Source organism: Armigeres subalbatus, chromosome 2 (genome assembly GCF_024139115.2).
Source record: "Armigeres subalbatus isolate Guangzhou_Male chromosome 2, GZ_Asu_2, whole genome shotgun sequence".
NCBI classification, from domain to species: Eukaryota; Metazoa; Arthropoda; class Insecta; order Diptera; family Culicidae; genus Armigeres; species Armigeres subalbatus.
Genome location: NC_085140.1, coordinates 21,747,569 through 21,760,211, shown reverse-complemented (window position 1 = coordinate 21,760,211; position 12,643 = coordinate 21,747,569). Strand labels below are relative to the sequence as shown.

At 38.6% G+C, this 12,643-nt stretch overlaps 1 protein-coding gene across 1 annotated transcript; it reads right to left on the bottom strand.

Annotated features, from left to right (window-relative positions):
* Positions 1-1,599: 1,599 nt before the first annotated feature.
* Positions 1,600-3,469, bottom strand: LOC134218153 (uncharacterized). The gene is made up of 4 exons (XM_062697040.1): positions 3,436-3,469; positions 3,342-3,383; positions 2,899-2,980; positions 1,600-1,953 (listed from the first exon to the last, which is right to left on the bottom strand). Exons 2-4 carry the CDS (start codon positions 3,369-3,371, stop codon positions 1,616-1,618), a joined length of 450 nt encoding a protein of 149 aa, XP_062553024.1. The 5' UTR covers positions 3,372-3,383; positions 3,436-3,469; the 3' UTR covers positions 1,600-1,615.
* Between the last annotated feature and the right edge of the window lie 9,174 nt (positions 3,470-12,643).

Here is a 12,643-nt window from a genome sequence, read left to right as displayed (position 1 = left end):
TTAATACCCAATGATCTCCAATGGCCTGAAATGTTGATAGACGAAATTACTGTGTAGGGTTGCGTCTTTGCAATTCACATAATTTAGATCCAAGATCATTCCCTATTTGTGTTTTGTCGCTTTCATCGTTTTAGTAAGAATCTTTTTATTTGAGATTCTGCTCGGATAAAATATCTTCAACAAAGGATGAGGCTTCAATGCAAGTAGTTTTAGCAGCGGAATCACCTATCATAAACAATAGGTGATGCATGTATTGGCGCTAGGCTAGACATTCTTTAGATTTTAACGACGTTGTTGTGTATAACCAAAGTACACCAAACTTTCGCTGTCCGTGTCTTTCTGTCGATGTGTGCGTGTAATGTACATCATCAATCGTCAATTTTTGTCATTACCAAACTGCAATCCCTACGGTATAGATAGAAGCGCGAACAATAGGCGCGCGCCCACGATCAGAACTCAGTTATTTTTGCACTATCTTAAACGTGCACGTGCTTGTGTAGAGTAGAGAAGACCACCGTATTGCATAGAGAGTAAGCGTAGAGAAACCCATTCGCGCCGTCGGCTAAGCAGAGGGTAAATATCATTGTGACCAAGTGCAATACATTCTGCGATCTTTTTGTTTGTTACTAAGAGCTTATTTTGCACTGAACGAAAATTCCACGCTGTTTTCGGTTGATTTCCGAAAATCGATCAATCAATCGTGTAAATCAAAATCATGTTGCTAGTTTTAAGTTAATCCATAAGTTAGAGCCTAAAAGCCGAAAGACTTTGTTACACAATATTGTATCTTCCTATGTTAGCGTTTACTTTTATGCTTGTGTGTAAAACAAACATGTGATTTAGTTTATATCAGCACCGTTTGCAACTAGGGATTCTCCAATAATGGCACAATGTTATCCTCATATTTAGTTTTCGTTCGCAATCATCCCGCGTGGTGCTTTGTTTTATTGTTACGTTGCAACGTGGCGTTCGTTCATTCCCCTACAATCGCTATGATCACAAACCCCCTCTTTCTATTGAAGCAAATAATTAGAGAAATGGCACTTTTAAATCAGACACGAACTCTAAAAACTTACAAATAGTGAATCTATCCATCTGCCACGTGCATTGTGTAAATTGAACAATACATTTAGGAGTCTACAAGCATGGGTCAGAAATAGACAGCAACAGTCATGTATCATCGGTTTTGAATATATGCTTACAAACAATTACATTAACTTTCCAGTTTATGAATTTTTGTTAAGAAAAAAAAAGCGGAGCAAGGCGACGACGAAGAACAGTAAAAATGGGTATAGAGATAGAGGTTTAAAAAAATGATAAATTCTAGTCAAAAAAAGATGAAAAAGAATAACCCAATAAATACTGAGAAAAAAAACAGAGCAAACCAACATACATAGAGGCACGAAGACATTTAAGAAGAGAAAGAATCGCTAAGAATTAATTGCTATACAAGAAAAGGCATCATGAAATAAGAAGAAAACAGATACAAAAATATATTAATACTGCTTATTCTGTAATTTAAAAAAAAATAAAAATAAAAAACAATGAACAAAATCACAAGGATGGTGATATAATGAATAGAACAGATTTCCGAAAGCCTTCCTTCTGGTACCTGTTATGAATCACCTATTTTATTTGCATTTGAACGCTGTTTAGCCAGCTTGTTCTTTGAGATGGGCTTATCGTGCAATGGTCTTATTGTATTGGTCATGTTGTACAGCAGCACAGTCGAGCTGGGATCACAGAATGCAATGATGACGGAATGGTTTTTATCAGTACCTGATTCCGGTGTCAGTTCGGTTTGATATCGGGCGATGTCTCCCATGGTGATGTCCTCAAAGGTTGGAACCGGAATGTAAATATTCGGGGGAGAATCCTGCTGTTTTCGTGCCGTAAGATAGATGACATCCAGTTTCTTCGAGTAGTGGTAGTGGACATCCCAGAGGTGGCGTTCTGTGTATAGAGCGGAGAATTAACTTTAACCTTCGGGGACTCGCGCCGTTGTAAAAAGTACAACACCTTCGAAAAAAGCACGCTTCTCGTTCACAACAGAAGCGGAACTGCGTGAGCGGTTCAGGACCAAGCGAGTCCCGGAAGGTTAAATTTTTAAAAGAACATTTGTTTGAACAATGTTTGAAAACTTGATGTGCACACTGCTAAAAAAGTTTACTCACAAAATACTTTGAAGTATGCTCTTTTGACTACCGTGGGCCCCCGGTAATATGACCGTTTTTAATCTGAACACTTTTTAATTTGAACCCCGTTCGTTTGAACATCGTTCAATTTAAAAATGGTTCAAACGTCATTTAGCACGTGGAATCGAGAAAAAAAAAACCAACTTAATTCACCGAGTGGTGATACTGCCTTTCTCGCATTTAGCCAAGACACCAACCTTATATGGCGCTTATATAGTTCGATTCCATTTTCTTAATAACTTTTAAACGCAATGGTTTATCGTTATCAAATTCAATAGTGATCAACAAGGCTTTGTCCCCTGTCGAATGTAACTTCGTGTGCACACACACACATACACACGGACAGACAGACATTTGTTCAGCTCGACGAGCTGAGTCGATTGGTATATAACATCATGGGTCTCTGAGACTTCTATAAAAAGTTCGATTTTGGAGTGAAATTATAGCCTTTCGGTACAACTTTGTTGTACGAGCAAGGCAAAAATGGACCATCGTGAAACGGAACGCAGAATCAAAACAAACCAGCAAAGAGAGCAGCCAGAAACCAGTTTTTCTTATGCTAATAGAGTAACCAGAAGTTAAAATTAAAAATGAACCCCGTTAATTTGAATGAGGTGCCGTTCAAATTATCGGGGGTCCACGGTATATTCATCTTATCCATGCTGTACGCTCAATTTTGAGAGTGACTGTATAAAAAACTTACCTTCGCAGAGATGGAGATAAAGCCGATAAGCTGCAGATGACCGTGCCTCATTGCTGCAACCGAGCTGCCGAATATCAGTGAGCTGTAACAAAAGGCAGACTTTTTATCATTTGTCTATAAATACGTTTTAGGCGATTGGGGCGTGCGATTTTTCGAGAGTATTTCAGCCAAGCTTCTTTCCGCCATCAGATAAAACTGTTGCTTTGAAAGAACCAAAGGATATTGAAGTTCTTTGACTGACGACAAATACCCGTAATTTTGTTTAATGCGTTTTCGGACAAAAGTTGATGCGCCTTCTTGTTTAAAAAAGCAAAATGAGTTGGAAAATTATGTTTTCCTCAAACAGAACTTATGTAAAAATCATGCACGCCCAAATAGCAAATAACGACGAACATAAGTTGTTGTTTATGATATATTATGATCTCCATCACAATATTACTTACAATGTTGTATATGGGACTAGAGGTTTCCATTATGTGCGAAATCTGAAAAAAACCATTGATTTTAGAATAAAAATATATTTCGGCTGCATATCACCGTTCCATTATTTAGATCTATGATATTATTGAGTCGCAGCTAGAGATGTCGTAAATTAATCGATTACTTCGATAAATTGATTAATCGTTGTAATAATCGATTAATTTTGAATCGATCATTAATTGATTCAATAATCGAGAGAGATCGAGAGTAATCGATTTGTTACTAATCGATTAATCAGGATTTTACGACATCATAAGGATGTCGCAAATTAATTGATTACTTCGATTAATCGATTCATCGTTGTAATAATCGATTAATTTTGAATCGATTATTATCCAACGATCAATCGATTCAATAATCGACAGGAATCGAGAGTAATCGATTAGTTACTAATCGATTAATCGGGATTTTACGACATCTCTAGTCGCAGGCAATGTTTTTATTTTGATATTTGCTTGACATTACGCTTACGTTCCACCTGTTACAGATATTGAGAACATTTTATGCGTTACATATTGTATAAAATATATTAGGTAACATACAACATTGCATGCAATTTTTAGTCAGGGACCACTATGGGGGATCCCCATACAAGCGAGCGGTCAAAAATAAAATTGGACTTTTAAAGTGATTTTCCACTTAGTTTTAGCTGTGTATGGTCGGAATAGCATGAATATACAATTTCCAACCCCCCTTTGGGGATCGTCTATGAATTACGTAATTATTTTTTCATAGGTTCGATTAACGTGACAAAGCAAACCTATTTGGGAAGTTGAAATTTCGTGCGTTTTCTTAAGGAGAAGGAAGGGGCTGTACAAAACTAAGTTCAGCAATTTATGGACATTATGGCGGCGATCATGTTAAATGACATTAATTTCATGACATTCCGTGATATTTTTGTTCTCACTCTCATGCCTCACAATTTGTATTTAGAACAATTTGTTTGACAAAGTACTAGGATCTGAAGGATCATAAAGCATTAAATGTTAATCAAATAATCAGAATTGAAAATAACTTTTGAAAAGGGTATTAGCAAATTAGAAATCGCAATCCCATGACATTTTTACGTGTACAAGTTATTCAAAAAATGAGATTAATATATTCTCAAAAAATGTGGACATTCATTGTGGAATGTAAGAATGCTCCATTCTTCCGAAAAGCAAAATTCTTTTAATTTAAATAACAACACTATTTGAATTACTTTTGATTTGTTTTCATGATTTCTACAAGTTATATACCGTGGACCCCCGATAATTTGAACGGTACCTCATTCAAATTAACGGGGTTCATTTTTAATTTGAACTTCTGGTTACTCTATTTACATAAGAAAAACTGGTTTCTGGCTACTCTCTTTGCTGGTTTGTTTTGATTCTGCATTCCGTTTCACGATGTTTCATTTTTCTTTTCTCGATTTCACGTGTTAAATGACATTTGAACCATTTTTAATTTGAACGATGTTCAAACGAACGGGGTTCAAATTAAAAAGTGTTCAGATTAAAAGCGGTCATATTACCGGGGGTCCACGGTACAGCATCATTCTTTTTCTGTGTCAAGGTTTAAGTCTTCAATGATATTTTCTTCAATTCCATCAACGATGGAAGATGAGATAAATTCATCTAAAGTATTAGAAGATAAAGAACTTTTGAAAATCTTCAAATATTACAAAATTACGCATGGCATAAGAATAACTAAGTGAAAAATTTTTTTCCAACGTCTCCTCGTTATCCAAATCGAGCTTAAAATGGATCTGATTCATGTAAGGCACGAAGGAAAATGTCAACATTTGCCTCTCTTGATCATTTTCTTGCATTATGAGTTCTAAATTTCTTCAACTGTTTATATTGACTTTCCGCTGGTTGTTCAGCCAGTGAACCTCAAAGTGTAGATGAGTGAATAAATATTTCCCTACCATTAGCCAGACATTCATGAACACTAGCAGGAATTTCATACGCTCCGTTCTAACTAAGATATTGTTCGTCTTTACTTTTGCAATAAACATGTCGGGAATTATTGATTCCAGGAGATTTATAAATATTTACATATTATGAAATCTCATATTTAGTTCTCCATCAGTAGCTAATGAATAGCTCAGAAAATTAGGTTTAGAGAATGACTCAAACCACTCAAGCCCCAAACGCATTTCAGCGGAATGGCGACGGAAACGGTAAAATTTGACAGGAAATATATGAGCGAACTGTTAAATCCTTCCGTTACCGTTGTGCTGCATTGCATTGGGGGTTTTATTCATTTACTCCTTTGAAAAGTTAATTAAATGAGCTCAAATGGTTATAAATAAAGTCGAAGTTATTACCAATAAATGTATTTTGACCATACCCTTTGAGCGCATAGTTCAGTCTGACCCATTTTCAATAGGAAACGATGGGACTAGATTTCCCGTCGAATGAAACTTGTTGCGAGAAAATCGGACACAAATAAGTGTCTAAATGGCGATTGCGTTCTTTTGCGCACATACATACAGACGCGCATGCACACACATACAGACATCACCTCAATTCTTCGCGCTGAGTTAGTTGATATATACCACTAGGGGTCTCCGGGCCTTCTATCAAACATTCGTTTTTGGAATGAGCATTAACCTTGGAGTACGAGAGAGGCAAAACACGGTAAAAAACAAATGAAAAAAAATCAGAGTGACTTAACTCTGTTAATTGCAAATACTGGCAAGAAATTCTTTCAGGACATTTTAGTCGAAGCTTTGTCCTTGATGTGTATCATAAAAGAACCTGGGGATTCCTGAGGAAAAAAAGTTCTTCACTATCAAAGTTGAAAATAGCGTCGTTTTGGAAAAAATATTGCTTCCGCATTTTTTCAATTTTTTCACAGTGTAACCATTAGTTTTGCACACCATTTAAAAGCTTATACAATAACCTTTGTAATGATGTATTAACATTGAAGAAAAAACATTTAAAAATATTTCAATAAATAGTTGAAAATAAAATATTTTTTCAGAAAATTTGCTAACTTTTTTACCCATTTCTGACTTTGCCACCTTATATCTTTGGAACTAGTGCACCTAGAGACTTCAAATTCAGAATTTCTCTTAATTAGAGTATTGACAATGGAGAGAAAATATTTTAAAATAATTCGGAAGACATGACATTTTCGATTAATGACCGCCCGAAATCCTATAGTGGGGACCTTCCATAGCTCAGCTTAGTGCTAAGTGCTAAGATACGCGGCTGCAAAGCAGGTCATAATAAGGACAGGATCATCGTCTTTGAACAGCGATAGCACAGACTGATTATTTGAAACCAATATCAATAAACAACGGACAGACCATTCGGTCAAAACCCAGTGTACCATCAGTGGAGAATTTTCCGCTTTACAAGGCTGTCTCCTTACTATGAAGGGAATCGAAACCACCCAAAACCCAGAAACAGAAATCTGCAAACAGACACCTGAGTGGTTAACTCAGGTAGTGTGGGGATGGGTTCACCCGACCCACTAAAACAAAAACTCCTTCTCCAGTCAGATCCCCCGGCCCGCAATTAAACAATAATTGGAGGACTATTGAGAACGCTCAAGCCTATGATAACGCACTCGACATTATAACGCAACATCGACTTCAAGGGTGGTAACCTCACCACCAGTCGATCGCAAGCTATGATAGTATCCTATCATATCATCATAAACTCGCGTAGTAGACGAGCACCCCGTAAACAAACACCGCGCGGTAACCGCAATGGCCTCTATATCTACATACGGAGGTCACCGCAGCGCAACGTTTTTGTTGTCGGGGAGGGAGGGTATGGTGTTCACTGCATCACAGTAGTCTCTACTGCAGCTGCTGGTTTTGTTCAAGACGCCACCAGCGCTGAAGTTTCGACATAATCTGTTGAGACGCTGTGTTCACCGCATTCCATATAACCTCTTCCCGACACATCCTCTCAACGAGGTTGTCCGGGGTTGTATCCATGCCGCTGACAAGCGGTTGCAACCCGCAGACACATCAGCCAGTGTACCCTGACAATGCGACACCCACTAAAAACCTGCGCACCTGACTCTACACCGTCGATCCGTTGGACATCATTCTCCCCGTCCAGAAAGGACATGGTTACGTCCGTTACGTTTGTAATCACTTCCATTTCCTGGCCTCTGCTCTCCTTGTGACTGGTGATGACGCTGGTCAGGGTAGCTCTGTCCATCTTGATTTGATCTCGATGGGCGGCTCCTCCGACCTGCCACGATCAGGCCAGGGGCAGGCTGGCGATCGGTGGGGCGACATGTTAAGGCCACTTCGTCTGGCGAATGGAACCACCCTTTCGTCAGAAGCTTCTCCCTCTCCAATCAAATTTGTTTTTTTTTTGGTTTGGTCGACATTTTGGTCCCAGCACGTCAGAGCTCCGCAATAACGTGGTAAGGGAACGTTATATTGGGTGGTGCGCAGGTACCCCACAGGCTCCGTTAGCGGCCTGCTATTTATTTCACCCCTCAGATCATGCATCCCCTTGGCACGGGTCGCTTGATACCGTAGGACTATGGGTTGAGGGACGTCATATTTTTAGCTGCACTGAAGTGCTGCTAATAATATGACCAGATTTACACCATAGATATAATTATCAAGATGTTGGGGTCAGAACAAATTAGTACTCATTTTATGGTTCCAATGTACTAAGATTTCGGTACCCAGCTGGTACCCAGCAAAACTTAGCAATCCTTTGATTTAAATTTGAATTTGTTCTAATTTTTCATCGTCGTCATAGCTATCGTTGTATTTATTTGTTTATCTCAAATGAACGGAATGTTGTCAGAGTGGAGCTAAGACGTGTTCGCAGGATTGGAGTATTGGAATTATAATACCTCCATCGTCAACTAACAATTCTTTTTCGTTTTAGGTTTTGGACGTTCGGATTTAACTTCCGATACTTCATCTGTTAGTAACAAACGCGACGACGAATACCTGTTTAAGTACGAACGTCCACAACTCTTACGATGCTATCCTTGTTTGGGAAGACTACCCCTACTGAACCGAGAGCCCACTGTTTGGGCGGCAGGATTTAGTTTTAAAAAAATCACAACGCCAACTCGGGATTCGGTATGTGTCTTCTTCCACTTCGCTGGTCTCTGGTATGGCAGTTCGACATACTCCTTTCCCCAGCGTTTCCAGAAGTATTTGCTCGTTGAGTTGCTTTAAAGCGTAAGAGACGGTTGTGCGGGACACCTACAAAATCTGGTTCGGGCCGCCGAAAGGTGTGTTCACCTAGTAGGAAATGTGCTGGAGTGAGCATGGATAGATCATCTGCTACCCAAAACAGTAGTACAAAACTCCAAACGAGGGATTGCAGTACTCGCAGCTTATGCAACCCTAGATTTAGCTATGCGTAGATTACTGCTCCTTCTAATATTAATACAGCAATCACAATCTATTTAGAAACATCCCTGAGACAATGGAGCTCATATAGCCAAATATGTAACTGTCACTTTTTATTTTTTAATCAGAAAATAACATATTGGCTTTTGTTAGAGAATGGAATTAAAGACTTGAAAGTTTCTCAAGTACCTTTGCAAGACCTTCAATTTCTTGGTCATAACAAAAGATATTTTAGTTACTAGATAAAGATTGTCGCTTCGGTTCCCTTTGTTCTGCTGTCCGGAGCATGTTGGGTACCAAGCTGTCAAATCGTATGGATTTTCCTTCTTTGACATTTAGCTCCCCTATCCTCGCCAGCAAAAGATGTTCCGGACAGCGACGACAGCGACAATCTTTATCTTTTGTCATAACCATCATGACAATTCTTATTTACTTGATGCAGACTTCAGGGCAAAGAAGCAATGGTCTACAGGACCGATGGTTTTTACAATAGTTTTTGAATGCCTACATAATAAGCTTTAATCAACTATATTGTATCAATTCGACTGATCAACCTATTTAAATCAGAAGCTAGAAATTGCAGCCATATTCTGTATTTTTATAACATTTGCACTTCTTAGTTGTGGATTGCCAAACCATTATAGAACTTTTCCCCGGTACAAGAAAAATTGATTCCTTGCCGCTGGACAATTGGTAGCATCTAGGACACGCCGGTTCGTCGGTGTTTTAATCGTTTTAAGGTGATTATACAATCAAGCCAAGTGGTGAATTTCAAATTCACCACACGGTTTCTACTCCTATTATGAAAAGTTCAAATCTAGCGTAATAATATTTGTACAATGCTGAAATTAAAGTCGATTGTTTAGCATAAGTAGGCAAACGATCTACGGATGTTTCATCTCCATGGGCGTTGTGGTTCTCTCAATTCGTGCTCTTGGAAAATCACTAGAAAAAGCACGTGGTTTCCAAGATGGCCGATTTGTGGCTTTGTTGTATAACCACCTTAATCGTGTGCTGTATTATAAAAGCTATTATTATAGCAAAAAAAGTGAAAATCTATTCTTTTCGAATCAATTAGTGATTAAAAGCGGAAGTAGTCCCCAACGTAAGAATTGAGAAAGTTAACGTGCGCTGAAGTAAAGGGAGTCCGGCTTAGATCTCCAAAGAATCATTTCTAAAATTTCATAATAACGTTCGGATTTCCAGTACATTTTCAAAAATTTGTAAAACAAAAATCCGTAGAAAATAATTAGAAAGGAAGGTTTCCATTGCGAGTAGTAAATTCACCATGATGATGGAGTTGTTTCTTCTTTTCTCAGGGTAGAAAGTAGCTGAAGTCAGAAACTGAATCTGCACGAGGTTTACTGCCGTGAATCGCATATCTGTCCCATCTTTGCTGGATTTCCTATTCATATGGGACAAATATGCGATTCACGGCAGTTTAGGTACCAGGAAACCTTGAAATTTTATTTAAAAGGAGATTTTGGTGCTTTCCATCTGATTCATTCGCTGCTTTATCCACACGTGAGTTTTTATTCTGTGAGGGAATCTAAACCTTTCACGCGAAGGTGATCCTACCGGTGAAGAATTCTATCTTTCCGTATCATCTGGGTGGATCCAGAATCCTGGTTTGTAGGCTGAGTGACAGATCGATGTCTTTCCATTTTACACGAGGTACCCTCACGTACGTGATAATGGTAGTTATCGTTAGGCCCCGCTTGAGTTCGAGCTGATCGATAATGTTTCAATGTCAGATTTGAATGTGAATGTAGAAAGCTGAAGGAACTTAACTGGAAGGATTTATGACAAGACGCAAATACACCTTGGTTGGAATTGTCTTCATGGACTTCAACATTATTTGTCATAGGACCTCACATCCAAAACTTTCCCCTACTTAATATCACCCTGGGACCCGGGAAACGAAAGAAGTTCTTTGGTGTCCATCTTGGATGCAGCCGTTGGCTAAAGATCAGTTTCTTGGGGCTTAGGTGGGTTCTCTTATGAGCGATTTCCCAAACGATTTCTCCCGGGGCCAAACCGTTTCACCTCGTAAAAAGAAACTCACGAACCCTGGAGAAAGAATGCAATTTCAAGCATCCGGAGCTAAAATTGACATATTTTTTGTATACCTACAGTTGTCGTTCTCACGTTTCTGTAAAAAAAGGATGATTAAATTAAGAAAATTTACCCAAAATAATAATTGTCGCCTGTAATATTTTCCGGCATGCGAATTTCCATTTTTCAGTTTGTTGAATTAGTAAATAAAAACCAAACTAAGAAACTATTACCTTGGTAACTGTACTAAATCTTGTTCTTGAGGGCCGATCATAAATTACGAAATGACAACTGAAATGACATTTCTGGGTACCGAGGATTGTTCCTAGTGTGCGCAACTGGAACCACAAAAAAACTCCAGTTTCATATTGATTGTTGTTTACACCGCTACACACTGCTCAAAAGTATCTATATCCCTATAGTGTAGCGCCACACCTAATGGCACACAAATGCGCTTAGACCGCACGGCCACTAAGCCGACAAAGATTCGATTTGAATCCCGGTCCCGGTCCGGTCGAAGAAAACTTTAACCTGTGCTTTAATATTAATATTTAATCCAAATACACCCGATTCTTTTTTTACACGGATTATTTTCACACTGATTTTTTTTACACGGTTTTTTTTGCACGGTTTCTCGAAATAACACGGATTTTTTTTACACGGATTCTCGAAATAATACGGATTATTTTTACACGGATTTTTTTTCACACGGCACGCATCCCCCGTGTAAAAAAAGAATCGGGTGTATTGATGATTGCTTGAAAAACTACGTAACGCTTGCGTAAGGTGAGCCTTCTACATACTTCAAAATTTCAAAATGTTGCAATGGTACAAGAATAATTTGATGGTTTGGATAATTTGGTCACAAAAAGGATTTTCGAACCAGAGGGTTTGTCGCTTGTGTCAAGATCGTTCTGTGGAAGTGCGTAGACGTTTCAAACAGAAGATACTGTACCGCTCCTAAAAAAATCTACTCTTCCGCTCATTTTTGGTCGCACACGCTTAAAATCAATAACACAGAGATGTGTTTGCTTCACACAAAACGGACCTAATGCAGAACATCCTCTAGATGAGCGATAGTTACACAGGCACAAAAATGCCTCGTACGGTCGTGATAACGGTCCTTTTCAACATGTAAACGTTTGTACAGATTCCTTGTTTCATGAGGAACCAAATACTGTAGAAAATATTGAACAATTCAATAAAACCACACGAGCTATTTTTGTGGCTGTGTAACTGTCGCTCATCTAGGGGATGTTCTGCATTAGGTCCGTTTTGTGTGAAGCAAACATATCTCTGTGTTATTGATTTTAAGCGTGCAAAGAAAAATATGCGCCAGATAGTCGCCTAAGAAAAACATACCTCCATAAAAAAATTCCGCCACGTGTTGCACTCCGGCGGTGAATGCTTGGATAGCACGTGTAAATTGTACTGCGGAGAAATTTTTCACATCTATGAGAGCCTTGGAAAATGATCACAAAAGTTGTCATTTTGTTGCAAGGCACAATATTTTAGTTACCAGATAAAGATTGTCGCTTGGGTTCCTTTTGTTCTGCTGTCCGAAACATGTGTGGTACCTAACTGTCAAATCGTATGTATGTTTCCTTCATTGAAATTTAGATCCCCTATCATCGCCAGCAAAAGATGTTCCGGACAGCGACAACAGCGACAATCTTTATCTGGTAACTAAAATATCTTTTTTCCAAACGATTCTGTAGCAGATGCGTTCAAGGTTCCGTTGACATTGGAGTGATAGATTGGGGACAAGCAAAGGGTTCGTCGCTTATGAATTTTATTTTAATATGTTGATTCATTCTCATGTTATATGTGGTGATCTGATATTTTTTCGCCTCATACGTATTTTATATGGGAACAGGG